General features: G+C 37.8%; 1 protein-coding gene across 1 annotated transcript in view; it reads left to right on the top strand.

Annotated features, from left to right (window-relative positions):
- The window catches only part of LOC124077181 (zinc finger protein 850), a 77,811-nt gene that overhangs the window by 25,969 nt on the left and 24,842 nt on the right, over nucleotides 1-27,000 (top strand). The window contains exon 3 of the mRNA XM_046421426.2: nucleotides 5,328-7,651. Within this exon, the coding sequence (XP_046277382.2) occupies nucleotides 5,328-7,651 (2,324 nt within the window). The remainder of the gene's footprint in view (nucleotides 1-5,327; nucleotides 7,652-27,000) is intronic.

Below are 27,000 nucleotides of genomic sequence, written 5' to 3'. Positions count from 1 at the left end.
TTTGAGAGTTAGAGATTACTTGATGGTTGTACTTGAAAGCAAATTTACAGTAAAATACATTTATCTTAAGGTATTTCTAATTACAAAAGGCAGAGCATCAGATAAATGTATATATAGATTATATATATGTTTTCTGTTAAAGGAAAACAATAAGATAAATATATATTAACTAAACAATTAGACATATGCTAATTATTTTATACATTAACAATTATAGGCTATCCAAATACCTAGAAAAATATGTATTAAGAATAAGGACAAAACTTATGATTGTATAAGCTTTATGTTACCACATGGTTCTTAAGATATTTGGATCCATTTTAATTTTCTTTGGATGAGTAGTGCACATTTTTATATTTGTGACATCATGTAATAAGATCCTTGTGTAGATATTTGCTCATTTCTTGTAATTTTATATTCAGGAATGAGAATAAGGATTTCTTGATTATCACATGAACATTGCCAGCTTTTGTTCCTGGGACAAGCAAATGCATCCTCATAGTCTTCAAAATTGAAAACAAAATACAAAGAAGCATATGTTTGATACCTCTCATCAATAGAACATTATTTAGTAATATTACCATAGAGAGGAAAAGGAAGGGTCTTAAACAAAGGTGTTGAGGGATAAAAAATCAAGTTATTTTTAGCTTTGAGAGCAAGTCAGGCTTAGGGCTGCAAAGTAGAAACCTGAGGAATTAGATTTTGTCTGAAAAAGATACTTTTCATTAGCATTTACAGGTGGGCATTCTTAAAAATGCAGGCTCTGTGTAGTTTCAGTAGCAGGTCTGTGGGAAACAGGAAGTACAGGTTAGTGGCTGGGAGGTGGGACCAGAAGTCCTGTCTGAGTGACATTAGAAGGACCAATGGGAAGCCTGTGAAAACATGGGAGGTGGGACCAGGAAGCCTGCGGGGCTGGCTAGGCTTTGGGCAGTAGCCAGGTGTTGAAAACCACATGGAGCCAGCTGCCCATTGTTGGGGCAAAGGCTTCTGGAGCCAGTTGCATTCCATCTGGTTTGTTTGCATTTCCCTTCTGAGGGAGTGGTTTGCCTTGTCTCTTCGACCTGTGCTTGCAGTGTATGTCCTTCTGTCTTTTGTACTTTCCCTTGTAGCATGTGGGCACTTTAAAGGTGAGTTTCATGGCAACAGCGGCTAAAGTCTTTTGTCCGCAGTGGCTGAGTTGTAGCCATTCTAATCCAGTAGGACAAGAATGCGGTACAAAGGTGCGATATAAATTGTTTGAGTACCTTTAAAAAACAACAGAAAAACAAATATACCTCTCTAGAAGTAGAATATCTCCTGTGTTAAGTCTCACCACAAAAAGTTCTTTGTTTTTCTCTCTTATACTCTCCAAGCACAGGTTTTTAGCATGTAACTCCTAATACCTAATATTTTAAAATATAAAGATTTACAAAAACAATCCAAAAAGGTACACAAAAGCGCTTTTCCCATGGGAGAGAACTACAGTCTCTAGAATTGCAAAAGTAAAATTTTTTATCTTTCTAAAGACGAAATATTCCCAGATGTTAAAAAAGTTTAACGTCACAGATGTTTCTTCTAATTCACTTACTTTCTGCAATTCAGCCCACAATACTCTGAAATCCTAAGCATGCTTAACTTCTGGAGAGAAATTCCAAATCCACTAAATTTCTAAAATTCACCCTGGAGTCTCTGTATGTGCCACCAATTGTTGAGTTCCATGACTAAACACTCAGGTCACTCCAGGTGAACTGGGTTGCAGGAAATAATTTACAGAGACAGAGACATACCTTTTTCTTTGGGTGCTGTGATGGCTCCTCTCACCTTAGGGGTCCATGGGAAGAGAGAGGAGCACATGTTGAACCCTTTTATTGGGAAGAAGCCATCAAATGAGGCAAGGGGTAGGGTTACAAAGGAATAGGAGAGTGGGACTCAACCCCACTGGGTGACACCTACTCCTGGAGCCATGCCTTGCTATCCAAACTGGGACAACGCCCAAGTCACCACGAAATGTAGTGACTGGTCAGAGCCTGGTGTTTCAGGACTGGAAGGTGTGGTCATTTAGAGCGGATCCCCACAAAAGGGACCACTCTTTATGATACTACAAAAATAGTAAAAATCTTGTATAACTAACATCAATCTTTGAAAATATAGACAGGAAAATTGAAAGTTGAAAGATGACATACTATGCAACATAGTCCTAGATAGCATTCAGTTGGATATTTGGGGGCTTAACCCTGTTAATCTTGTCATGCATTATAAAAAGTGGCTAATAATAATTCATTTATACTTAATATATTACGGAAAAGGAAGCACTTACTATTGCCATTTTAAGTTATTTTTTCTTATAATTGCTTTTCCTGCTTTTCTGAACTGCTTTAATTTGTGGTTCATTAATTTTTATAGTGACATGCTTTGGTTTCTCCCCTTGTTCCCCTTATATCTTCTGTGCTTATTTATTTATTTTTATTATATTTTGATTATACAAAACAGCACTTTAAGCTTACATGGTATTTTGAAGTGATAATAAATTAATGTCAATTCTGTATAAAAATCATTTTCTTTAAATATTCTCTTAGTGTTAGGTTATTGATGTCACAGCTGTTTGGAAATGGCATATGCATTAATAGAGTATAATAATTTTGTGCTTTTGTCTTTTAAATTCTGTAGCAAAATTGTTTTAAGTTACCATTATTACAGTTCTATAGAATTTTATATTTATTTATTTTTCACAAAAAGCTTTAAAATTTCAAATTATTTGTGTTGTTGTGTAGGTTTATTTTATTTCTAATGGGAAGGATTTCCTTTAGTATTTCTTGTAGGACCAGGTCTAGTGGTAAGGAACTTTTTGAGTATTTGCATATCTTAAAAGTCTTAATTTTCACCTTTGAAGCATGATATTTCTGGATATAGTATTCTTGGTTCCTAGCTCTGTTTTTTCACCCTTTTGACTGTATTCCCCTATTCTTTTCTGGAAGACTTCTGACAAACCTCTTTTATCTTGGTCCTTTCAAAATTTTCTTTGTGACTTTGACACTTTGAGTATAATGTGCTTTATATTCAATCTTTTGCTTTTTTCTAGAGATGATTGAAATTCTTTTTTTTTTTTTTTAATATTTATTTATTTATTTTAGTTTTTTTCGGCAGACACAACATCTTTGTTTGTATGTGGTGCTGAGGATCGAACCTGGGCCGCACGCATGCCAGGCGGGCGTGCTACCGCTTGAGCCACATCCCCAGCCCCGATTGAAATTCTTAAAGTTGGATATCTGTTATATTTTTTTTGTATTTCTAGTTTCTCAAACTCTTTAAAAATATTTTTAGTTGTAGATGGACATAATGCCTTTATTTTATTTATTTTTATGTGGTGTTGAGGATCAAACTCAGTCCCTCACACGTGGTAGGCAAGTGCTCTACCACTGAGCTGTAACTCCAGCCCTCAAATATTATTTCTTAAGGAATTCTATTACACAGTTTCTACTTGCTTATGTTGGAATTTTTTCGTCTGAATTTTGTTTATTTTTCCTATTGTTCTGGTTTAGTTGTTGAACATTTTCAAATGGCTACTTAGTGTTCTGTAGGTTATCTATAATAGTTTCCTAATGGTCAATTCCCACTGTTTTATTTTGTTACTTTGATGGAGTCATTTTTCACTTTTTCTTCGTGTTCTCTGTTATTTTTCACTGGACATTTTTCACTTGGAAACCAGCCAACAGTAGATTATTAACATCATTTGGGAAAGGAGTATTAAAGTTATTAAATACACAAAAAATAGGCCAGATGAAATGACACATTCCTGTAATCCTCACTAGTTGAGGCTGAGACTAGAGGAATGCACATTTGAGATGAGTCTCAGCAGCTAATGAGACCTGGTCTCAAAACACACACACACACACACACACACACACACACACATATTTAAAAGGTGGGGGACTGCAAATATAGCTCAGTGGTAAAGAAACTTTGGGTTCGATCACAAGTATCCCCCTTCCTCATCTCTCCCCCAAGAAAAGGAGAAAAGAAATAAGGCAGAAGGTCAGTTTCTGCACTAGTAGACTCACATAGAAACTGACAAAGTAGATCTCAAATGTCACATAAAATGGTGGTTACCAGGGCATGGGACTTAGGGGGTTGTAATGTTAGTCATAGATGCAAGATTTCATCTTAAATGGGTGTAAATAAGTCAAGAGTTCTACTCTACAAAGGGTGAATACTATTTTATTTTATTTTTGCTACTGAAAATTGTATCAGTGATAGCCACTGAGCTACATCCCCAACTCATTCATTTATTCATTTATTTATTTAGAGACAGGGTCTCACTAGTTGCATAGGCTGATCTTGAACTTGCTATCCTCCTGCCTCAGCCACTTGAGCCACTGGGATTACAGCTGTCACTGGGATTATAGCTGTGCACCACCATGCCCGGGTAGTGTAATGTGTGCCTAGGAAGTGCTACTAGAATGGACGTAAAGTTTTCTGATAACAAAAATGCTAATTATACAAAATAATGCATGTGTTAGATTTAGTCATTTTACCATGTATGTGTATATATACTTTAAAACATGATGTACATGGTAAGTATATAAAGGTTGACTTGTCAGTGAAATTAATAAATAGAAAAAATTGTGAAACAAATATAAAGCAAGTCATTTTGGTTGATCCCTATGGGTTAGCTTTGGCTAGGTGATATTGATATCTGCTCTATGAGATTGTTGTTGCCTCTCAATTTTCTTTTCAGAATATTTCTCCAGAAGTATATATGTATGTTTCCCATCATAAAAGTTTGCTTATATTTCTTCTTAAAAGTCCGTGGGTTCTTCTGCTCTATTGAGATTTTGGGGTACTGTCATCCAAAAATCTACCTTTTAGCTCCAAGTCTCTGGATAGACAGAAACTAGTGTTTAGAAAGTCCCCAATAAAGTCAGAAATATTTGCAAGCTTTTCTGTTCCTTTTTCTTACTGAGAGAGAAAGTATTGCTATTTTGTCCCTAGTTGCACAGTTGAGTCACAATGTTGTAGGTGATATATTTTTTTCCCTAATTGCACAGTTGAGTTGGAATGCTGTGGGTGATAAAAGTAACCCTTTCCTCCATCTACTGCATGTCTCTGTAGCAATGTGCTCATCTGTGGCGCTGTGAAGTCTCAGGCAGTTTTGAAGATTCTTACAGATCAGTTCTTTCAGAATATGGTTTTGAAGTTCACATCTCTCTGGAATAATGAAAGTCATGGGTTTACTATATGAAGGTGGGACATCCCTTATTGATGTCCCACCTTCGTATAATTTCATATATTTGCAAATTATATTCACCAGTCTAGAAAGTGAAATAATTGATTATTTTTGTTTCTTTCAGCTGTATATTCTCATCAAGTCCAAGACTTTTTGCCAGAGCAGGGATCAAAACATTTATCTCAAAAAGTGATCAAGGGAAGACATGGAAGTCAAGGTATTGAAAATTTACATCTAAGGAAAGACTGGGAAAGTGTCAGAGAGAGTGAAGTTCCGAAATCTTGTCATAATGAGCATAACAAATGTTTGATGACTATCCATGATGAAAATGTCAATGTCAGCAGACATCAAGAACATATAGCATCTCAGAAAACAGCTCAATTTATTCCAGTCACTTTTGAGGAGCTCTCTGTGTTTCTAAATACATATCCACAGCAGTTTTTGAACCATATCTTCCCTCTGAAAGGAAATTTGGAAAGTCTGAAATGGAGTCTGTCCCAAGCTTCAGTTAACAACATGAACAATTTCAATTGCAGCATTGGTTTAAACTTTTACTCAAACATTTGTATAGATAAGAGAGTTAAAAATAAAGAACAAATTTCTGAATGTGATCATGTTGAGTGTTACTTCACAAAAAGTCTGCTATTTTGCAATCAACAACAAATTGTTCCTCCTTGTGCCAAAATATACAGTTTTAATCAAAGTAGGGAGGTTCATGCTTCCCCATTATTGCATAATCAAAATTCAGATAAAGATATTTGGAAAGTTTTATATGTTTATAATAAAACCTCCAAGAACTTTAGCCAAGTCTCTACCCTATGTAATTACCAGTGTATTTATATTGGTGAAAAAAATTGTGAATGCAGTGAAACTCATGAAAATATTAGCCTTGGTTCAAATCATGGAAAACATCAGTGTGTTCATTTTACAAAGAACCTTTGCAAAGTTAATAAACGTGGGAAAGTCTGTCATCAGAGCTCAAAAGTTAATATCCATTCAAATATCCATATTGAAGACAAACCTTACACATGTAAAGAATGTGAAAGGACTTCAAAGAAAATTTCAAGCCTTACTCAACACAGAAGAATTCATACTGGAGAGGAGCCCTACACATTTAAGGAATGTGTCAAAGCTTTCAATCAAAGCTCAAATCATATTAATCACCAGAGAATTCAAACTGGAGTGAAGCCATACGAATGTAAAGACTGTAGCAAAGCATTTAATATAAGCTCACACCTTATTAAACACCAGAGAATACATACTGGAGAGAAGCCCTACAAATGTAAAGACTGTGGCAGAGCTTTTAATCAAACCTCAACCCTTACTCAACACCGGATGATTCATACTGGAGAGAAACCTTTCAAGTGCAAAGAATGTGGCAAAGCTTTTAATCGAAACTCAAACCTTACTCAGCACCGGAGGATCCATACTGGAGAGAGACCGTACAAATGTAAAAAATGTGGCAAAGCTTTTAAGGAGTGTTCACACCTTATTAAACACTATAGAATTCATACTGGAGAGAAGCCCTACAAATGTAAAGAATGCGGCAAACCCTTTAAAGACCGTTCAGCCCTTACTCAACACCAGAGGATTCATACTGGAGAGAAACCCTACATATGCAAAGAATGTGGTAAAGCTTTTAATCGAAACTCAAACCTTACTCAACATCAGAGGATCCATACTGGAGAGAGACCTTATAAATGTAAGAAATGTGGCAAAGCTTTTAAGGATTGTTCACACCTTATTCAACACCACAGGATTCATACTGGGGAGAAGCCCTACAAGTGTAAAGAATGTGGTAAAGCTTTTAAACAAATTGCAACGCTTACTCAACACCATAAAATTCATAGTGGAGAGAGACCGTACAAATGTAATGAATGTGGCAAAGCCTTTAGGGATTCTCTAACACTTACTCAACACCACTGGATTCATACTGGACAGAAACCCTACAAATGCAAAGAATGTGGCAAGACTTTCATTAGAACTTCACACCTTAATAAGCACCAGAAAATTCATACTGGAGAGAAGCCCTATGAATGTCAGGAGTGTGGCAAAGCTTTTAAACGAAGCTCACACCTTACTCAACACCAGAGAGTTCATACTGGAGAGAAGCCCTATAAATGTAAAGACTGTGGCAAAGCTTTCACTCAAAACTCAAACCTTATTGGTCACCGTAGAATTCATACAGGAGAGAAGCCCTACAAATGTAAAGACTGTGACAAAGCATTTAATATAAACTCACACCTTATTAGTCACCGTAGAATTCATACAGGAGAGAAGCCCTACAAATGTAAAGAATGTGGCAAAGCTTTTAACCAAACCTCAACCCTTACTCAGCATCAGAGGATCCATACAGGAGAGAAGCCCTACAAATGTAAAGAATGTGGCAAAGCCTTTAAGTCTTGTCCAACCCTAACTCGCCACCACAGGACTCATAGCGGAGAGAGGCACTCCAAATGAAAATGTTGTTTGAAAACGTTTAATCAAAACTAAATCCTTACTCAACATCAGGGATTCATCCTGGAGGGGATCATGCAAACGTAGGGAATGTGGCTAGTAGTTGTTCACATCTTACTCAACATCAGAGAATTCATAGTACGGAAACTTTAAAAAGATAATGTGTCAGGGGGCTAGGGTTGTAGCTCAGTGGTGGATCGCTTGCCTATTGTGTGAGGCACTGGGTTCGATTCTCAGCATCATATATAAGTGAATACAATAAAGGTTCATTTACAATGAACAAAAAGATAATTTTGTCAATGACTATCAAACTTCATACTTTGTTCTACATCAGAAAATTTATATTGTATCAAAACCTCGTGAACTAAGTGTCTGTGGAAAGACCTTTGTCCAAAATATATGCCTTATATAACAGCAAAATGTTTATAATGGAGATCAAATCTTGACAAATGAGAAAATTATAGCAAAGTCTTTATATCTAGATGTAAATGAGAATTATTAATGGAGAGAAATTCTGTAAAAGGAGAAGGTAGCATTGCCTTTAACTGTTGATTAAAATTTACTGGACTTCATTAGTTGATGCGAAACAAACAAATCCTCAGATATCAGAATAGTGTGGCAGCACATCTCTAAAAGACATCAACTTATAAATTAAAGATTACATAAATATACTCAGTCCTGAAAGTTGAAGAAATTATAATTCTCACTTAGAAAATTATTTCAGAAGACTCATTAATGAAAAATTCAATCTGTATTTTTCTAAAGACTTCACGATGGAATTTGAAATAGTTAACATTCATGCATAATATGAGTAAAGTATTTCAAATAAAATAAAGTGAATGCTTTTCAATGTGTTAACACTGTCATATAGTGAGTCACATGTTATTCTGCCAGGCATAAAAGAATTTTGCTTTCCTAAAGGTTGTAGGTAACAGATAATAGAAGATGTTATTGGATATATATGGTTATTACACCATTTAGAAAGTGTAATTGAGCTTCAAATTATGTGGCAAATATTATCACAAATTGTATTTTAAATATTTCTCCTTTTTGTATTTAGTTGTAAATTAAGACTGTTATGGGAGAGAAATAGAAATGCCAATAAATCCAGACTTCTGTATCTTAAATTTTATCCTATAGTATTTTTTCCATGTGTCACTTCGGTGTATCAACAAAACATCTACAAAACATTAGTTTGATTCATATTGACTTAATTATACAAATGTTATAATCTTATGATAAATCTCATGGCACTAACTGTGTGTGTGCATGTGTTTTCTTATGCCAGATTTTAGAAGGAAAGGGAATCATTCAACTGAAAGAATTTCAAGATTGGTGATGATTTAGTAGTAAACTAGAAACCTCAGATACCTAAAGAAAAAAAAAAGACAAAACCTATTTTAGGTATAATGATCTCATTTCTCCAAATTTTCATTGTTCTCCTTTCTTTTTTCTCATGTAATACCTAATATAACTGACTTGAATGTTATAAAAACACTACTTAATCACCTGTTCAGGGATTTTATGAATGATGGTTAGAACATTTGGTGTTATTCAGAAACTAGTTTTAAGATACAGTTCCACAATGGTCATGTTAATACATATTTTGTTTTCTTAGTATATTCCATTATTTCCTTCTCATTGGGAGAACACTAAGTCATTGTAATTTATGTTTTTTCAATTTGTTATGTTACATCATAAAATTTAGTGAATTCACAGAGTTGATTTTTTTTAGGTTAAAATTAAGCAGGATGTGTAACTTTCAGTTTTCCACAGTGGCTGCACAAATTTACAACTACCAACAGTGTGCAAATTCTTTTCCTCCACATCTTCATGAGCATTAATTAGTTTTTTCCCCTCTTGGCAAATGGCCTCTAACTGCAGTGAGATGATATCTCACTGTAGCTTTGATTCACATGTCCCTGAAGGCTTGTTATATTCAACATTTTATCAGCTATTTGTATTTTCTATGAAAAATTGGTCAGATAATTTGCCCACTTTTAGATTGGATTACATTTTTAAAAATATTTATTAATTTTTAAGTTGTAGATGGACTAAATACATTTATTTTATTTATTCATATTTATGTGGTTCTGAGGATTGAACCCAGGGCCTCGCATGTGCAAGGTGAGTGCTCTACCACTGACCCACAACTCCCCCCCCCCCCCCCGGATTACATGTCATTGCTCCAGTTTTAGATTTTTTTTTTTTTTACATTACTGCATATTACTCATGCATTGCATGAATGGCTGTCAAAGATTTCCTCCCATTTGTTAGTCCTCTCTCCACTTTTTTAGTTGTTTGCTTTGTTGTGCCTAGCTCTTTTGGTTTGTAATCCCATTTGTTTATTTTTGTGTTTGTCTTTTGTGCTTTTATGGTTGTATAAAAACCTTATCATGCTGTAAGTCTTAAGTGTTACCCTATATTTTATCCTTCTAGTTTCTGTCTTTGAGGTAACATATTGGTGGTGCATGCTTGTAATCCCAGTGACTGGAGGCTGAGGCTAGAGGAGTGTGAACTTCAAGCTAGTCTCAGCAACTTAGGCCCTAAGCAACTCAGCAAGACCAGTTTATTAAAAAGGGTAGGGATGTGGCTCAGTGGTCAAGTGCCCAGGGTTCAATCCCCCCTAGAAAGGTCTTTATTCATTTTGAGATGATTTTATAGAGTGAGAGATGAATATCCAGTTTGAGCAATACTGAAGATATTTATATTAAGAATTGGAATTGTAAGTACAGTCTTTCAATTTTGTACTTTTTTGAGTATTTTGTGTACACAATTCCCTTTACATCAGTATTAATCAGTGGGTCACATTTAAAATTCTGCAAAAATGGCGGGTGGAAATTTTGATGGGTTTTCCTCAATATGTGATCTAATTGATATTTGCCATTTTAACCTTAAGTCTTCTATAAATATGGGATGCCTTTCTATTAACTTAGTTCTTTTACCAATTTTTCAGTGGGATTTTTAATGTCCAGAGACTTGCAAGTTTTTCATTTTTTAATAAAGTTATTACTATTTAATTATTTGATGCTATCATAATTTACTGAAATTGAATTTATTTTTTGTGTATTCATCTTGGATCCTGCACTTTTGTATGCTGTTAGTTCTTTTGTAGATTCCTGATGGTTTTCTATTCACAAAGTCATTTAATCTGCTAACATAGTTTAATTTCATTTCTTACCTAGATGTTATTTATTTTTCTTTGATTACTGATTCAATCTCTTACTATGGGTATATTTAGATTTTCAATTCTTTTTTTTTAATATTATTTTTTGGTTGCAGATGTACACAATACCTTTATTTATTTATCTTTATGTGGTGCTGAGGATCAAACCCAGGGCCTCATAGATGCTAGGCGAGTGCTGTACCACTGAGCCACAAACCCAGCCCCCTATTCTTTTTTTGAGTCACTTTTTAAAAGAATATATTTTAGTTGTCAATGGATCTTTATTTATTCATGTGCAGTGCTTAGGATTGAGCCCAGGGCCTCATGCGTGCCAGGCAAGCCCTCTACCACTGAGCCACAATTCCAACCCTTTGAGTCAGTTTTATTTAAAAAAATTTGTCCATGTCATCTAGGTTATCTATTGACATATGGTTGTTCATGGTATTCTTTTAAAATTATCTTTTCCTATGAATTCAGTATTGATGTCTGTCCCCAGTTTGATTTTGATAATTTGAGTGTTTTCTCTTATGCTTTCAATTTTATCCATCTTTACAAGGAGCCATTTTTTTTTCATTCTACTTTCTTTTTTTAATATTTATTTTTAGTTGAACATGATACCTTTATTTCACTTATTTATTTTTATGTGGTGCTGAGGATCAAACTCAGGGTCTCGCACATGCAAGGCGAGTGCTCTACCACTGAGCCACAACCTCTGCCCCTCTATTTTCTATTCTAGTTTTTCTTTTTTATTTCTGCTCAGGTCTTCATTATATTCACCTTCTGCTAGCTTTGGATTTAGCTTAATTTGCCTTTTCTTCTTAAAGTGTAAAATATAGGTTATTCATTTATATTTTATAACAGGGTTATAGCTATAAATTCCCTCTGATAATTGTTTTTTTCTCACCTCATATGTTTTGGCAATGTTGTATTATCTTTTTCATTCAGCTTAAAGTATTTTCTAATTTTACTTTTTATTTCTTTATGCTATTTTCTACATATTTGTTAATTTTTTAGTTTTCCTTTTATTATTTTTTGCTAGCTTCATTTATTATGATCACAAAAGACACGTAGTCTGATCTCAGTCTTTTTATGTTTATTGTCATTTAAAGCGTTCTGAGGCCCAATATGGTCTCTCCTGGACAGTGTTCCAGGAGCACTTACAAGTTCTTGTGCACTCTGCCTTATTGGGCAGTCCTCTATACAGTCCCTTAGTTCTATTTGGTTTATATTCTTCTGTCCTTCTTTTAAAAATCGATCTTTTTTTCCCTGTACATTCTATGCCTTGTTGAAAGTGGGGTATTATGGTATTCAACCATTTTGGTAACTCTTTTTTCCTTTAATTCTGATAATTTTCATTCATATATTTTGGGACTCTGTGGTTAGATGTATAAATATTTACAATTTTTGCTAACGCATAATGGCCTTTCCCTTTCTTTTCTTCAACAGCTCCCCCCCCCCGCCCCCGAGTCTATATTTTCTGGTATTCACAAAGCCATTCCAGCTGCCTTATGGTGGTTGTTTTTGTGTAGTGCTTTCATTCTCAACCAATTTTTGTTTTTAAATCTAAAGTGAATCTCTTGTGCACAGCTGGATTTTTTTTTTTTTTTTATGTAGTGCTAGATTAAATCCAGGGGTGCTCTACCACCGAGTGACATCCCCAACCCTTGTTTAGTTACTTTCAAGACAGGGTACTGCTCAGTTGATGAGGCTGGTCTCAAGCTTGCACTCCTTCCTCAGCCTCCTGAGTTGCTGGGGTTACAAGTGTGTTCTACCACATCCTTTTCAATCCATTTTTGCAATATTTGCATTTAAAATAACACTGATTAAAAAGGACTTATGATATTTTGCTAGTTATTTTCTATGGCTGTTTTTGTGTTTTTCCATTCTTTTTTTTTTACTGCTTTTTTAATGATGAGTTGATTTTCCAGTGTATCATTTTAATTTTCTGTTGGACATGTTTTTTTTTTCCTTAATGAGTTTTAATTAACAGCTTTATAAAAATTGGTTTGAATTCATACCAGTTTAGTTTCATTAACATACAAAATTCTGCTTATTTTCAGCTTTTCCCCTAAACTCTTTCATACTTTTGCCACAGGCTACTTTTTTTATAGTGTGTGCCTGCTCTGATTCAGATGTGATTTTGTCCCCCTATCATTTAAGCGTTGCCTGCTTAGTTCTTACTATGACAATGTTGAGATTTAAGAGGTGAGTCTAGTTGGAGGGAAGTCTCATTGGGGGCACCACTCTCAAAAGGGATTAATGCTCGTCTCTTGGAGTGAAGTTTTTAGAAAATAAGTTGCTATGCAAAAAGCAAAACTGCCCCTCTTTGCTCTCTTTCTGTCCGTGTTAGTTTCTCCTCTTCCACATTCTTCCCCTTGGTGCCATCCCATGTTATGCTGATCAATGGGTAGCCCCCAGAGACCAACTGATGGGGCTATCAGGATATTGTAGTTATAACCTCCAGACCTGGTGTGAAATAAATTTTTTTTCATGATAATGTACCCCATATTTTTGTATAGCATTGGGGAATGGTCAAATGCAGTGCCCTTTGGCAAATATATGAATATTGCACTTATATTTTAAACCAAATATAAAGAGTTACAAACTCTGCTGTAGTAGTAGCTTATATATTTACCTATATAGCAGCTGTCTTTAACATTGTTTCCTATTTTTCTGCATGGCTTCAAGATACTGTATATCTTTCAATTTAAGATTAATGACTTCTTTGGCATTTCTTGTAGGATTTGTTTCCAACAACAGACTTCTTGATTTTTGATTATATAAATCTATCCTTTATTATTTATTCATTTATTTATTTATTTATTTATTTATTTTTTGGGTGGTTGGTGGTGGTGGTGGGGATACTTAAGATTGAACCCAGGGCTACTTTAGCAGTGATATATTTCCCCAGCCTTTTTTATTTTTCATTGTGAGACAGTATCACACTAAGTTGCTGAGGGTCTTTTTCGGATGCTGACCTCAAACTTGTAATCCTCGTGCTTCAGCCTCTTTCAGTGCTAGGATCATTGGCATGTGCCACCACACCTGGCTTTTATCTTCACATATGAATACTATTTTTGCTAAGTAGAAAATTCTTTGTTGGTAGGTTTTTGTTTTTTTTTTAAACCAGGTATTAAACCCAGGGTGCTTAACCACCAAACCACATCCCCATTCCCTTTTTTATATTTTTATTTGAGACTGTGTAGGGATTCTGACTGTGGAAGTATACAGGGATGCATTCCTCTGGTGAGCAAACTCCCAGGGTAACTGGAACTATTTCCCACACTCGGAATGCTTGGCAGTTTCTTGTAGAAGCTAGTAAGGTAACTAATACAGGTGCAGTGTCTAGTTGCTATGGTAATGTCCTTTGTGAAGAGGTTCTGTGCTAGAGTCTGGACCTTGATTTCAGACATCAGCTCCTGGGAATAAAGGAACACTAAACCAAATGTAGTTATGGCACTAATGACCTAAAGTAACCTATTGATATAAATAAAGCTTTCTGCCACTCTGCATCTTTGCAGAAGCAATCACACCATACTCTTCTTACTTTAAATTTCTTAAACTGTGACTAGGAGGATGGCTGCACTGTGGCTGAGTCTCTGGTTCAGTCTGTTCAGCAAGAATGGTGTGATGTACAGAAAAGATGATTCTGCATCTTTCCTCTGTGTCTCTTTATTTTCCTTACAAGACTGGGTCTTACTGATTTGTTTAGGGCCTTGCTAAGTTGCTGAGGCTGGCTTTGAACTGGAGATCCTCCTGCCTCAGCCTCCTGAGCTACTGGGATTACAGGTGTGTGCCACTGTGCCAGCTGATATCAACTTCTTGATCTGACCCCATATCAGAGAATTTGCACTCAGTGTGCCTTTTGCTGGGTGCTTGTTTCAGCCTTGCTTCTGAGATTTGGGGATGGCTGTTGCTGTGGCACCACATTTCTGGAGCAGTCCTCAATCTTTTGAATTGGCTTTGGATCCATGTTGATGACTCACTGTTCTCTCAGGTTCCCAGATCAGCTTCTCTCTTTACCTTCTGGAAAGTCACAGGCATAACCTCTTCCCCACATCATTGCTGGATCTGGCTCATTCCATTTTCCTGACTGTACATCACAACATTCCTGCTGAACAGACTGAACCAGAGATTCAGCCACAGTGCAGCCCTCCTCCTAGTCACAGTTTAAGAAATTTAAAGTAAGAAGAGCATGGTGTGATTCCTTCTGCAGAGATGGATAATACCTTTTTGGTTATGAAGTTGAATTTTTAATATTTTATTGCCACATTTTACGATGGCTTGTCCTTGAGCATTGTATGGGATTTCTGTCTTATGAATAATTTGATAAGAAGAACAAAAGCATTGAAGAAATGGTAAAAGCTGGACCATTATGTTTTGCATTCCTGAGACTTGACTGTGATTGCAAAAACAGCCAGACAAGGACTAATGGTATGGTTAGCATTTTCTCCCATTTGTGCTGTAGCAAAAGTAAAATAAGACTAGGTGTCAATGAACCCATTGTTTTCCAAATTCTCATGCATGGGTAACATCTGTCAAGGAGGTTTTGGTTTTAGCCCCTGAGGATTTACCCAGTTGATAAGGGGAGGTGAGTAACACATTGAGGGCATTAACTGTGGTCTTTTCCTGTTCCCTAGCAAGGTGAATTTTTTTAGGTCTGCAAACCAGAAACATTTTGATGATACAGGGTGTGTGATGCTTGAGCTAAGGAATAAGGTGACATATATTTCATTGATGTAACAAGATGATCTTTAACATTGTTATCTTCTAAAAGTCCTGAAAGAGCTAGAATATAACCAATAAAATATGGATAATGTTGTATCGTATTTTGTAAAGATTTAAAAAGCTGAAATAATTTCTCAGAGTTAGTATGTCCAATAGTGACTGTTTCAATTACTTGAGTTGTCCCCACTGCATAAGTACTGTCACTGTAAATACTTATAGATTCTGATGAAGTATTGCAGGACAAAAATTATAGCTCATGTTTCAGCACGCTGTGCAGAGGAAAAACTTGTCTGATGAACTAGACTCTTTTTGTTATAAAATCTGGCCCTCCCTGAGTTGGACGTATCAGTAAAAACTGTTAATGCCCGAGAAATTGATTTAGCACAAACAGTTTTAGGGAAAACAAAAGTAGTCATAAAAGCAAACTGTAAAACTTTATTAGCAGGGTAATGACTATTTGGCCAGAAAAATCTGCCAACTTGTGGAATTTTGCCAAAGCCAATCTTGTTGCCCAGAAGTAATAAAAGGAATTACAGTAAGAGAAGGATCCAGTCTTAAGAGGCACTGCACTTGATATCAAGCTTTTGTAATTAACTGGGCAACTTAATGTTAACAAAAATATCTTTCTCTGCCTGCTGACCTTGATTCACCTCAGATTAATTCTTGAACATATTGTAAGGGCAATGATTTGTCACCTGTAGCTGAGCTTATCAATACAATCTGTAGAGAGGGAGAGAGTGCAAAGGGTGCAGAAGGCTTCAGAGTCTGACACCATGTAAAGTCTGTTTTAAATCTGTTGTCTTGGTAGAGGGTGGTAATCTGATTTCTCTTGGGTAGGATTTAAATTCTTTAATGACCATAAAGTTGAAGTTGACATGGAATTTTATCTGAACCCTCATTAATATAGCAACATTGTAGCTGCTCTCCTACGTTTTCTTGGGTGTCTCAATTGAAAGTACCCTCCTCTGGAAACCAAGGAAAATTTTTATCAACAAATTCTAAAAATATAACAAGCTGTTTACTTTTTTTTTTTTTTTTGGTGATTCTGGGACAAGCTGTTTACTTTCAAAAGTGCATTCTCAATCTTTAAGCATCACTTTAAGTGTCTGCCCATAAAGGTTTCTCTTTTTTTAAAAAAAAATTATTTGTTCTAATAAGTTATACATGACAGCAGAATGCACTTCAATTTATAGTACACAAATGGAGCACAATTTTTCATTTCTCTGGTTGTACATGAAGTAGAGTCACACCATTCGTGCAAGTAAAGTGGGAACAGGGGCTGGGGATGTGGCTCAAGTGATAGTGCGCTCACCTGGCATGCCTGCGGCCCGGGTTCGATCCTCAGCACCACAAACAAAGATGTTGTGTCCGCCAATAACTAAAAGTAAATATTAAAATTCTCTCTCTCTCTTTAAAAAAAAATAATATGCTGAAAAAAAAAAAAAGAAAAGAGGGAACACTTTTAAACACATTCTAGGAAGCTAATATGACCCTGATACCCAAACCAGAGAAAGACACCTCAAGGAAAGAAAACTTCATACCAACATCCCTGATGAACATACATGCAAAAATTCTCAATAAAATTCTGGCAAATTGCATACAAAACCTATCAAAAAGATAGTGTACCACAATCCAGTGTCATCTCTTTGGGAGCAACTCCATCCAGAGATTTGGGCAGACAAATTGCTCATCACCTACTGTGTCCAGCAATCCTATGCCCCATCATTTTTTCTTGGATATCATCCGTCCCTCCTCACATCTGCTCAATCCTGCAGTTCACTTCATAGCTCTTTTCCTAGTTTTGCTCATTCCTGGCCAAAATTTTACTCAAATATACTCCTTAAATGGCTTTTAAACTTGTCATTCCTCTCTATCCACATTACCAGTGTCTCTCCTCATACCTAGTCATACCTGGAGCAGAGAAGAGTCCCCTCCCTGGTCTGATTGCCTTAGGTTCCTCTTATCCAAATTTATTCTACATAGTGTTCTCAGAGTCTAAAAGTGTCACCTCTGCATTCCTCTCTGTAGTAATTAAAAACAGACACAACAAAACAAAACAAAAAAAGAAGCTATGCTCTTTTGTGGATTCCTCTGAACTTCAACTTCTCCCCAGGCATCTAGGATGATCCAAGGAATGGGCACATGACTTTCAATCGTATTTCCAGTTTCAAATGTGTGTTAATATATTTTTCATTGCTATAACAAAATGACTATGGCTGGATAAAGTACAAAGAAAGGAGATTTATTAGGCTCACAGTTCCAGAGGCTGTATGTCTAAAACTTGATGGCTCATTTTCTTGGCTCTGGAGGACTAGAGTCTACTGTCTATGGATTGAGACCTCTGAAACTGTGAGCCCTCAAATAAACAATTGTGCTGGTCAAGACTTCAGTCACAGTAGCAAAAAAGCTGACTAAGACACCCAGAGAAGTGGCTCTCCTTAGTCTTCAAATTATTTATTAGCATTCCTGCCATGAAAAGCCTCAGACTGCCATGCCTATGATGTAGGCCCACTTTTCTTGGAGCAATGTTGTACTCAGCTTTCTCCACCTTCATTTAGCAGTTCCATTAGAGCAAGGAATTTCAGGAGTCCAGTATATTCCCAGCTGGTTCCAACTGCTGTCCTCTCTGTGGCTATGGAAGGCTTATTCCAATTCAGATATTCTGCCATACGTTTCCCCCAGGAGTGTGGGCCTTCCAACCCTTGGTCACGCTGCCTACAAGAGAAGTGTCTCTTATTTTCCAAATCCACATTACATTCTAAATACATGTAATCCAAGCTTTTTTTCTCAGACATTCTCAAAGATTCCTTGAAGAACCAGCTTCAGCAACTTCATACCAGGCTGCATCTGCCCACCCACACCATCCTGGGGGTCCCACCTCCAACAAATTCATTATGACAAGAATTTTCTGTGACTCATTGGAAAAATCACCCTACATGTTCAGGAAGACAGGGTCAATCTCCCAGACCATGTCAAATCTGGTAAATGGGAAAGATATTTATCCTTTCAACACGATAACAATGAAGGGGACTAGAAGAAAGTAGTCTGGATTCTTTCCAGGAACACAGACATGACCATGTAAAAGTCCTCTTTTTAAGTTAGGATCCTTTGGGGACTGGTGATGGTTATATCATAAAACCTTGTAGGGAGTATATTCATTACATTTATCTCCTCTGGCTTTTTCCTACCATGAAGGAATTTTCTGTGTCAATATCATAGAAGTTTGGTTGAGATTTCAATATTTCTTATCCAGAATTTCTATGAATTTTCCCCAAACACACTGAGTTACCAGGCCAAATTTTTATGTTGTCCTAAAGCCTCACAGCAAGAACTTGTTACAGTAAATTCAGGGAAGCTAGACTGGCATATAATAGGCATTTAGGGATAATTTTTCACATTGTAAACTGGCAAATATTCAGAGGACACACTTCAGTTTCCTATGGAAACCTGAGATAAAAATGAATGTGTATATGAAGATAAACATAAATACTTGCCAAATTCTATTCAAGTAGAGCAGCTTAGCCTTAAAAAAAGAATGATGTTTGAGGACTCAACATGCAGCATGTATTATGCCCAGTAGTTGGGTGGCATAATGATACTGTGTATGTCCCCAGATGGGAAGTGTTGCTTCTGGCAGAACATTTCACTTCTCTCACCTCCACCAAGGTCATACACTCCACATCTGAAAAGCAGTTCTCAATCATATAAATTCTTCCTCCCAAGACATGCCAGGCAGGAATGGTCTCAGTCTGCCTTGGCAAACATTTTTAACCAGTTCCTGCACTCAAACCGTTGAGGAATTTCTTCAGAATTCCTCAGCTTTGCATAATAATTCCATTAGGACAAGGTGTTGAGAGCCACAGTTTAGTCAGAATGACACCTGGCATTTTTGCCAGAGGGAATGGTTGAAAGGTGACCCTGCTCCAGGATTAGGGCGGATCCTGCTGGGATTAGGGTGGATCCTGCTGCCTGGGGCGCAGCTACTTTGGAGTTCCCGTTGAGTTCTCCCGGGGTTCTGAGAGAATTGGTGCGCAGAGCCCAGTGGAGGCAGTGTGTTCCCGGGAAGTGTGTGTAGAGTGCCGATGAGAGCTGCTGTTTGAACCTACAAGGCAGTGTGGTGGCTGGGTTATTTTGTGCCCAGCCAGACTGCGGCAACAAGGGACTTCCAGTGACCTTTGCCTTCTCAGCTGAGTTCAATTAAACATCTTTTACTCTGGTTAGAGAAGGCTTACACCAATTTATATAGGTTTGGCTCAAAGAGGCCCTTGGGTGTAGATAGCCTCTATCTTGGGGCCATTCTATTTGTGAGTCAGGTATACTACATTGTTCCAAATCAATCTTCTTTCCGACTTGTTTCCACTTTTCAACCAGGCATTCACAGAAATCCTTGGAGATAAAATGCAATTTCTGTACCTATCTATATAAATTCCATACCCATCGAGTCTGCTCACTACAACTGTCTGGACTCCAATCTCCAAAATCACATTATGTTATCAAGAATGGTTTCTATATTTCTCAAAAAAAAAAAAAAAAAAAAAACAGCAAAGGAACTACCACATTATCCAGCTATCCCACTCTTTGGTATTTTCCTAAAAGATCTAAAATCAATATATTATAGTGAATGATAGAGCTGCCTTAATGTTTATAGCAACACTGTTCACAAGAGTCAAATTACAGAATCAACCCAGGTGTCCATCAATAGATGAATAGATTAAGAAATTGTGATGTATATGCACACACACACACACAATGGATATTGAAATCTCCACCAAACTTCTATGATGTTGATACAGAAAATTCCTTCATTGTAGGAAAAAGCCAGAGGAGATGAATGTAATGAGTATACTCCCTACCCAAGGTTTTATAACAATCACCAGTCTCCAATAGATCTACTCAGCTATAAAAAAGAATGGAATTATATGGCTGTGGTTGGGGCTCTGACTAAGCTAAGTTTCCATTTCCAGGTGGAAGCCTTACCCCCTCCAGCTCCACCACCCTTTCCCCCCTAGTGACACAATGCAGTGGGTCACCCTGCCTGCTCTCCACCCATCAATAGCAGGGTCCCACTAGGAGCCCGCCTTCCAAATAGCAGGACACCATGAGAGAGCATTGCCCTTTTAAAATTTTCAGGCCCAACCAAATCATGCCGCCTCCTTTTAATGAACCTACTTAACCTGGTGCCGGTGGGCACATGGCTGCTCTCCCAACTTGGGCGGGTGGGCAGCCATCCTCACTTCCAAAAATCTCTTGGTTGAACCTCTGTTTAGTGTGAAAAATCAAATATATGAAGCTTACAGGACACTAAATGTACAAAATTACAACAGATCCACACCAAGGGACGTTATAATGAAAATGCCTAGCATACAGAATAAGGATAGAATTTTAAAAGCCACAAGAGAAAAGTTTCTGATTACATATGGATGAAACAAATTCAGATTTCAGCAGATTTTTCAACCCAGATCATCAAAGCTAGGAAATCCTGGAACACATAATCCAAGCTCTGAAAGAAAATGGATGCCAACCAAGAATCTTATATTCATCTAAATTAAACTTCAGATTTGATGACAAAATAAAAATCTTCCATGATAAACAAAAGTTAAAAGAATTTATAATAAGAAACCTGTATTACAGAGCATTCTCAAACATATTCCATGTAGAGGAAATGAAAGACAACAATGAAAATCAGCAAAGGGAGGAAGTACACAAAAGGGAAAGTCAATCAAAGGAGAAACCAAGTCAAGTTAAAAAACAACTAAACTAAACTAGCTGGGAATACACATCATATTTCAATAATAACCCTGAATGTTAATGTGCAAAGTTAGGAGGTTTGTGTGGCTCTCAAGAAAGTCCATTGTTTAAAGTTACTGTTATGTGGACAGGTTCAGGCACAGTGGAGCTTGGTGAAACATTGTGATTGTCTAGCAAGAGAGTTTCTTCATTCCCAGGAGCTGTGTGCTTGAGATCAAAGTCAAGGCTGATAAAACTCTAGCACAGAGCCTGCTTATGGAGGGCATTACTACAGCAGCTAGGCATCCTGTGACTTTGCACAGAAACTTTCACGGCAGCTAAGCTTCCTGATTTTGTATAGAAACTTTCCCAGTCGCCATACATGTCACAGACATGAAGTCATCAGAGACCCCAATCTCAAACACAGAATTCTTACAGAATAGGAAATGTTTCTGAATGACTGTGGCCTCTCATTCAGTGAGGAGGTCCACAGAACAGGGTAGAAGAGAGTGTGGCGGAGGAGTCACTAATGAAGCCCTCCAGAGACCAAGCAGGAAGCAGGTCTGATTTTACAGTAGCTAATTAGATTACAGGAAGCCACCAATGCAATGTCTGCTAACTGTCCTTGCAGTGACCAAACGAGGAGTGGGCCATTGAGCAAGCACAGGGACTGTAACACATGGCCTCATGCCCAGTGCTGTGCCTATGAGGTAAGCGGCCTGCTGCTCACATGCCTGGCATGAGGGGAGTGGCCTGCTACTCAGACACCCTTAACCTATGCCATGGATGCAGCACTCCATGCACTTGTCCCCATAGATGACAAAGAATTTTGGATGGTAAGGTAATATCCTTGTGCTAAAGTCCAAAATGAAAAAGATGATAAAACCAAGGACATAAAGAAGTTGTAGTATGTCTAAGTAAGTCGCAGAGGGTTCCTGCAATATAAATCTCAGAGAGATTGAGTATGTGATTAAGTTGACATAATTAGCCCGAAGTTATTTCATGTTTTTGTTAAAGTCAAATCTTAATGTACCAATATAAACCAGACTCTAATTCTCTCTGTTTGAAGTAACAAGAGTTTCTTCAAACATTGATCTGTTTGTATTTATCAAGATAATTTTTTTTAGGTTTTATCTGTTAGGTTTTATCACTTTAACTAAGTCTTAAAGGAATTATGGTCCAAACCTGTTTTAAAGTCGTTTAAATGATTAGTTCATAAGTGATTAAATAAACAACTGATTTTAGGTTGTTGCAATATGATTCGCACCCTGAATATATGTGAGTAGAGATATATACCTCTGAGAGCTAAATATGTTTGTCTAAGATTTATCTGAGTGTTACTTAAAAGTTTGTAAAACAGAAGATGTGTAGGTTTAATACAGGTAAGGTAACCAATAAGTGTTCTCTTTTATACATCATATCTGACACCAAAGGGCTACATCAATATTTAAAAACTGGGTTACACCCATTTTCTTTGACTAAGGCTTTTTCTGATCTTTAATGCTATTTCCTAAATCCTACTATACGAGATTTAAGGCTATCCTTTGATTTTTCCTAGCAACCTATGCAGACCTATGATTATAGTTACTGTACACGGTGGATTCTAAATTTTATTTTCAAAGTTAATATAAGAACATCTGTGCAATTGTGGTGCACAAAATTTAAAGGACTCAAATACAACCATTATATCAGGTGACAACGAAAGAATATTAGAATGGTGTAAAGAAGAAACAAAGCTTTTGAGGAGGCTAAGGCTTCTATCCAAAGAGCACCAACATGAGGGATGGGCCAGTGGAAATACTAGTCCCAGGATAATTATGCTCACGAGAGTTTTGACAAAAACAAGAAGGGCAGAGCGTGCCATTAGGATTTTGGTCTCCAATCTTACCTGTTCAGGTGTTCAGGATACTCCTTGAATAGCTAAGACTGGCTGTTTGTTGGGCCTCGGTACAAAGAGAACAGCTGACCATTAATCATGAGGTTCTTTGAGACCAAATCTTCCTCTTATAACATGGGTAATGAGCACTCCATGGATGCAGAGCTCACAAAAAAATTCCTGGAAGAAGCAAGGTTTGCTACCAGTTCTGCCTCTGTCACTGCTCTCACCTCACTTGGCAGCCCTGCAGATCAGCATCTCAACCTGGGCCTGCCATACAGACCACAGCACAGCACAGGAGGCCTGGCACATAAAGTTGTACCACTGTGTCTGTGAGCTCTGCATCCATGGATTCAGTGGCCACTGATTGGATACACTTGGGGAAGAGCTTGCCTGAACCAAATGAGCAGACTTCTTTCCTGACAAGATTCCCTATGTGATTCTGTGTAGCAACCATCCACATAGCATTTTCGTTGCATTAGGTGATATCTGTCATGGAGAGATCATTTAAAGGGTACAGAGAGAACATGTGTAGGTTCTATTTGAGTATCAGAGGGAGGTCCTTTTGATAGGAGATAGACATCATTGGTGGGAACACGAGGTTAAGAGAATAATTTTAATACACTGGTCCCAGTGTGCTGACCCCCACATGAAGTCTTTTCCAGGAAGCAATTTACCTGAGTCCCTGCCTGGCATAAGTGGAGGGGCTATGTCACATTCCTCAGCAAGCTACCTGTTATTGGCAAGAAAAATTCAGGCCTGAAATAACATCAGTAAGAGGAACCCAAGTTACCCTGAAGAGGGAGACTTTTGTGATCCTTTCCAAAGGCCAGATCTCAAAATTCCAGGGGCTAAGGATGATTCTTCCTAACCATAAAATATGTAAGAATCTGTGGTTAAGAATCCAATGAGGGGCTGGGGATGTGGCTCAAGCGGTAGCACGCTCGCCTGGCATGCGTGCGGCCCGGGTTCGATCCTCAGCACCACATACAAACAAAGATGTTGTGTCCACTGAAAACTAAAAAAATAAAATAAATATAAAAAAAAAAAAAAAAAAAAAAAAAAAAAAGAATCCAATGAGAACCAGTCAGCATGGGCCAAAGTGAGCTAGAGTTGTCATGTCACTGGGGATTTCACAGTCTGATGTCATGCAGCTGTCAGTCAAAAGTCAAGAGGTGAACCTGGGCAGGACTCTCTGGAAACTTCTCAGGGATCCCCAGTCATACTGGAGGGCAGGAGAGGCACACTGTCTCTCTCCATTCTGGGAGAACCCAGCCTCTCCCTTAAGAGTGTCCCCTTTTCCTTCTTCTATCCCTTCAATAAAATTATGCCTATTACTCTGAGTGAAATCTCTGAACTCTTTCTGACTTGATGGAAAGAATCCAGGTTTGCTGGGGCTCTTTATGCTGCCCCAGTTTCCCAGAAGGCACCAGCCCTGCCACAGTGAAGACTTGACAGGTTTTCATGATCGGCTCCAGCTCCACTGCCAAGCTCTCTGGGGCCTCCGTCTCAGCCCTTTCAGGAAAAGCCAAAGGGGAAAGTATAAGACAGAGCCAAACCCCAGGACTGTCCTCCCCTCTCACACACTAGCCGGGAGGTCCCCTGGGAGATACAGTTGGGCCCTGTTCCTGAGCAGCAAAGGCCCTTGGTCCCTGCTGCAGCAGCCCATGGTCAGTGAGGCCAGGTTCTCATCACCCACAGTCCCCAGGCCATGTGTTAGATGTCTCCACAAGACAGACATACGTTTCCATCACTTTTATACAAAGATTTGCAGGTTAGACATTTCCTGCTAGAGATTCACCTACACAGATGGGAAGCCTCTGTGCCATACAACCGGCAGGATTCCATAAGAGGACCATTTCCAGCCTGCAGTGTTCAGCATGTGGGGGCTCTGGCAGCCACTGGGTCCAATAAGACCACTGTTCAGTCCAGTCAATCAGAAGTAAGCAGTGCTCTGAAGTCCTCCCTTCCATCCTGCTCAGCCTAAAGAAATTCTAATACATGTGGCCAATCAGAACTGACTGTGGCTCTGACACCTGTGACAGGAATCCACAACCTGGCTCCACCTGTTCTGATCACTCAAAGGAATATGTGGTTCTTAATGTGCATGGTAGATGTAGTGAAAAATGATTTGCCCGAAACTAGACAGAAATTGTCGGTTACAAGTGTTTGCCCACTGACAGAAATGTATGTATAATACAGGAAAAAAAGCAAGCACTTTCAGAGTTGATTTACCCATTGGACACAATAGGCAGAGTGCCTATGTTGCATGGAAACGTTTTATTTTGAAATAAATAAAGTCTGTCTTGGATTATATTCATCTTCATACCAGCCCAGTAGCAAAATGTAACTTTTAACTTTCTTTGCATAGCAAGGGCCTCACGAAGGCAAAAGCAAGTCTCTGGAAAGCCGTGCTCCAACCGGTTGCCAGAATTAGGTACTTCTCAAAGGTTGTATGGATTTAACCGCACCCACACACATTTTTATTAGTGCATTATAGTTGCACATAATGCTGGGATTTGTTGTTGCATATTTGTACATGCACACAAGAAAGCAATATAATTTAGCCAATATCACTCCCTATTATTTCCCCCTTCCTCCTTCCCCACTTAGTCACTCCTTTGTCCCTTTCCTCTACTGATTGCCCTTTGATTTTTACCAACCCCAGCTTTGTTTTCCTTTTTCCTCTTTAGCTTCCCTAGAGAGACACACAACCCTTAACCTTCTGAGTCTGACTTATTTCACTTAACATCATGGTCTCTAGTTCCATCTGTTTTCCTGCAAATGATAACATTTTCATTTTTCTTTGTGGCTGAATAAAACTCCATTGTGTATCTTTACCATATTTTCTTTATTCATTCATCCATTGATGATAAATACATAGTTTAGCAATGAATTGTGCTGCTTATAAACGTGGGTACACATGAACACCTGTAGTATGATGACTTTCATTCTTCATGATAAATACCGAGGAGTGGTCTAGCTGGGTCATATGGTGGTTCCACACCTAGTCTTTTGAGGAGCCTCCATGCTGATTTCCATAGTGGTTGTACTAATTTATAGTCCCACCAACAGTGTGAAAGTGTTGCTTTTTCTCCACATCCTCTCCAATACCTATTGTTATTTGTATTCTTGATGGCTGCCATTCTGACTGATATGAGATGAAATCTCAGTGATGTTTTAATTTGCATTTTCCTAATTAGTAATGATGTTGAACTTTTTTTTTGATATTATATTGACCATTTATATTTATTGTTTTGATAAGTGTCTGTTTAGTTCATTTGCCAATTATTAATTGGGTTATTGGAATTTTTTGGAGATTTAATCTTTGCTGACCCTTGTGACCATTCTCTTGTCCCTCCATTACTATAAAAGAAAGAGAATTGAGAAAAACAATAGGTCAGGCAGTACTCTTGGTTTCAAGTGACAAAATCAACTCAAACTAACAGAGACAAAGGTGGGGGGTGTTTTCTTTTACAAGTGAAAACTCTGGGGGTAGTTCTGAGGGCAGGCCCAGCTGGTTTCAGTGACCCACTGTCTTATCTCTCCATTTCCACGTTCGGCCTTCCCCTGGACACAAGAAGGCACTAAGCTTTCCATGCTCACTTCCTACAGTCATTTGTGGGCCTCTAGAACAGTCTGTCTGGACCAACCCAAGCCAACTTGGCAGGCTAAGTGCCTCCTTGTTCAGAGAGTTTCCAAGCTGTGACTTCTTTTTTTTTTTTAATATTTATTTTTTAGTTTTCGGCAGACACAACATCTTTGTTTTTTGTATGTGGTGCTGAGGATCGAACCTGGGCCGCATGCATGCCAGGCGAGCATGCTACTGCTTGAGCCACATCC

The sequence above is a fragment of the Marmota monax genome, unplaced genomic scaffold (assembly GCF_021218885.2).
Source record: "Marmota monax isolate L192 unplaced genomic scaffold, Marmota_monax_Labrador192_F-V1.1 WCK01_AAM20220418_F8-fsc00254, whole genome shotgun sequence".
Lineage (NCBI taxonomy): Eukaryota > Metazoa > Chordata > Mammalia > Rodentia > Sciuridae > Marmota > Marmota monax.
This window is presented reverse-complemented; position numbering and strand designations above follow the sequence as displayed.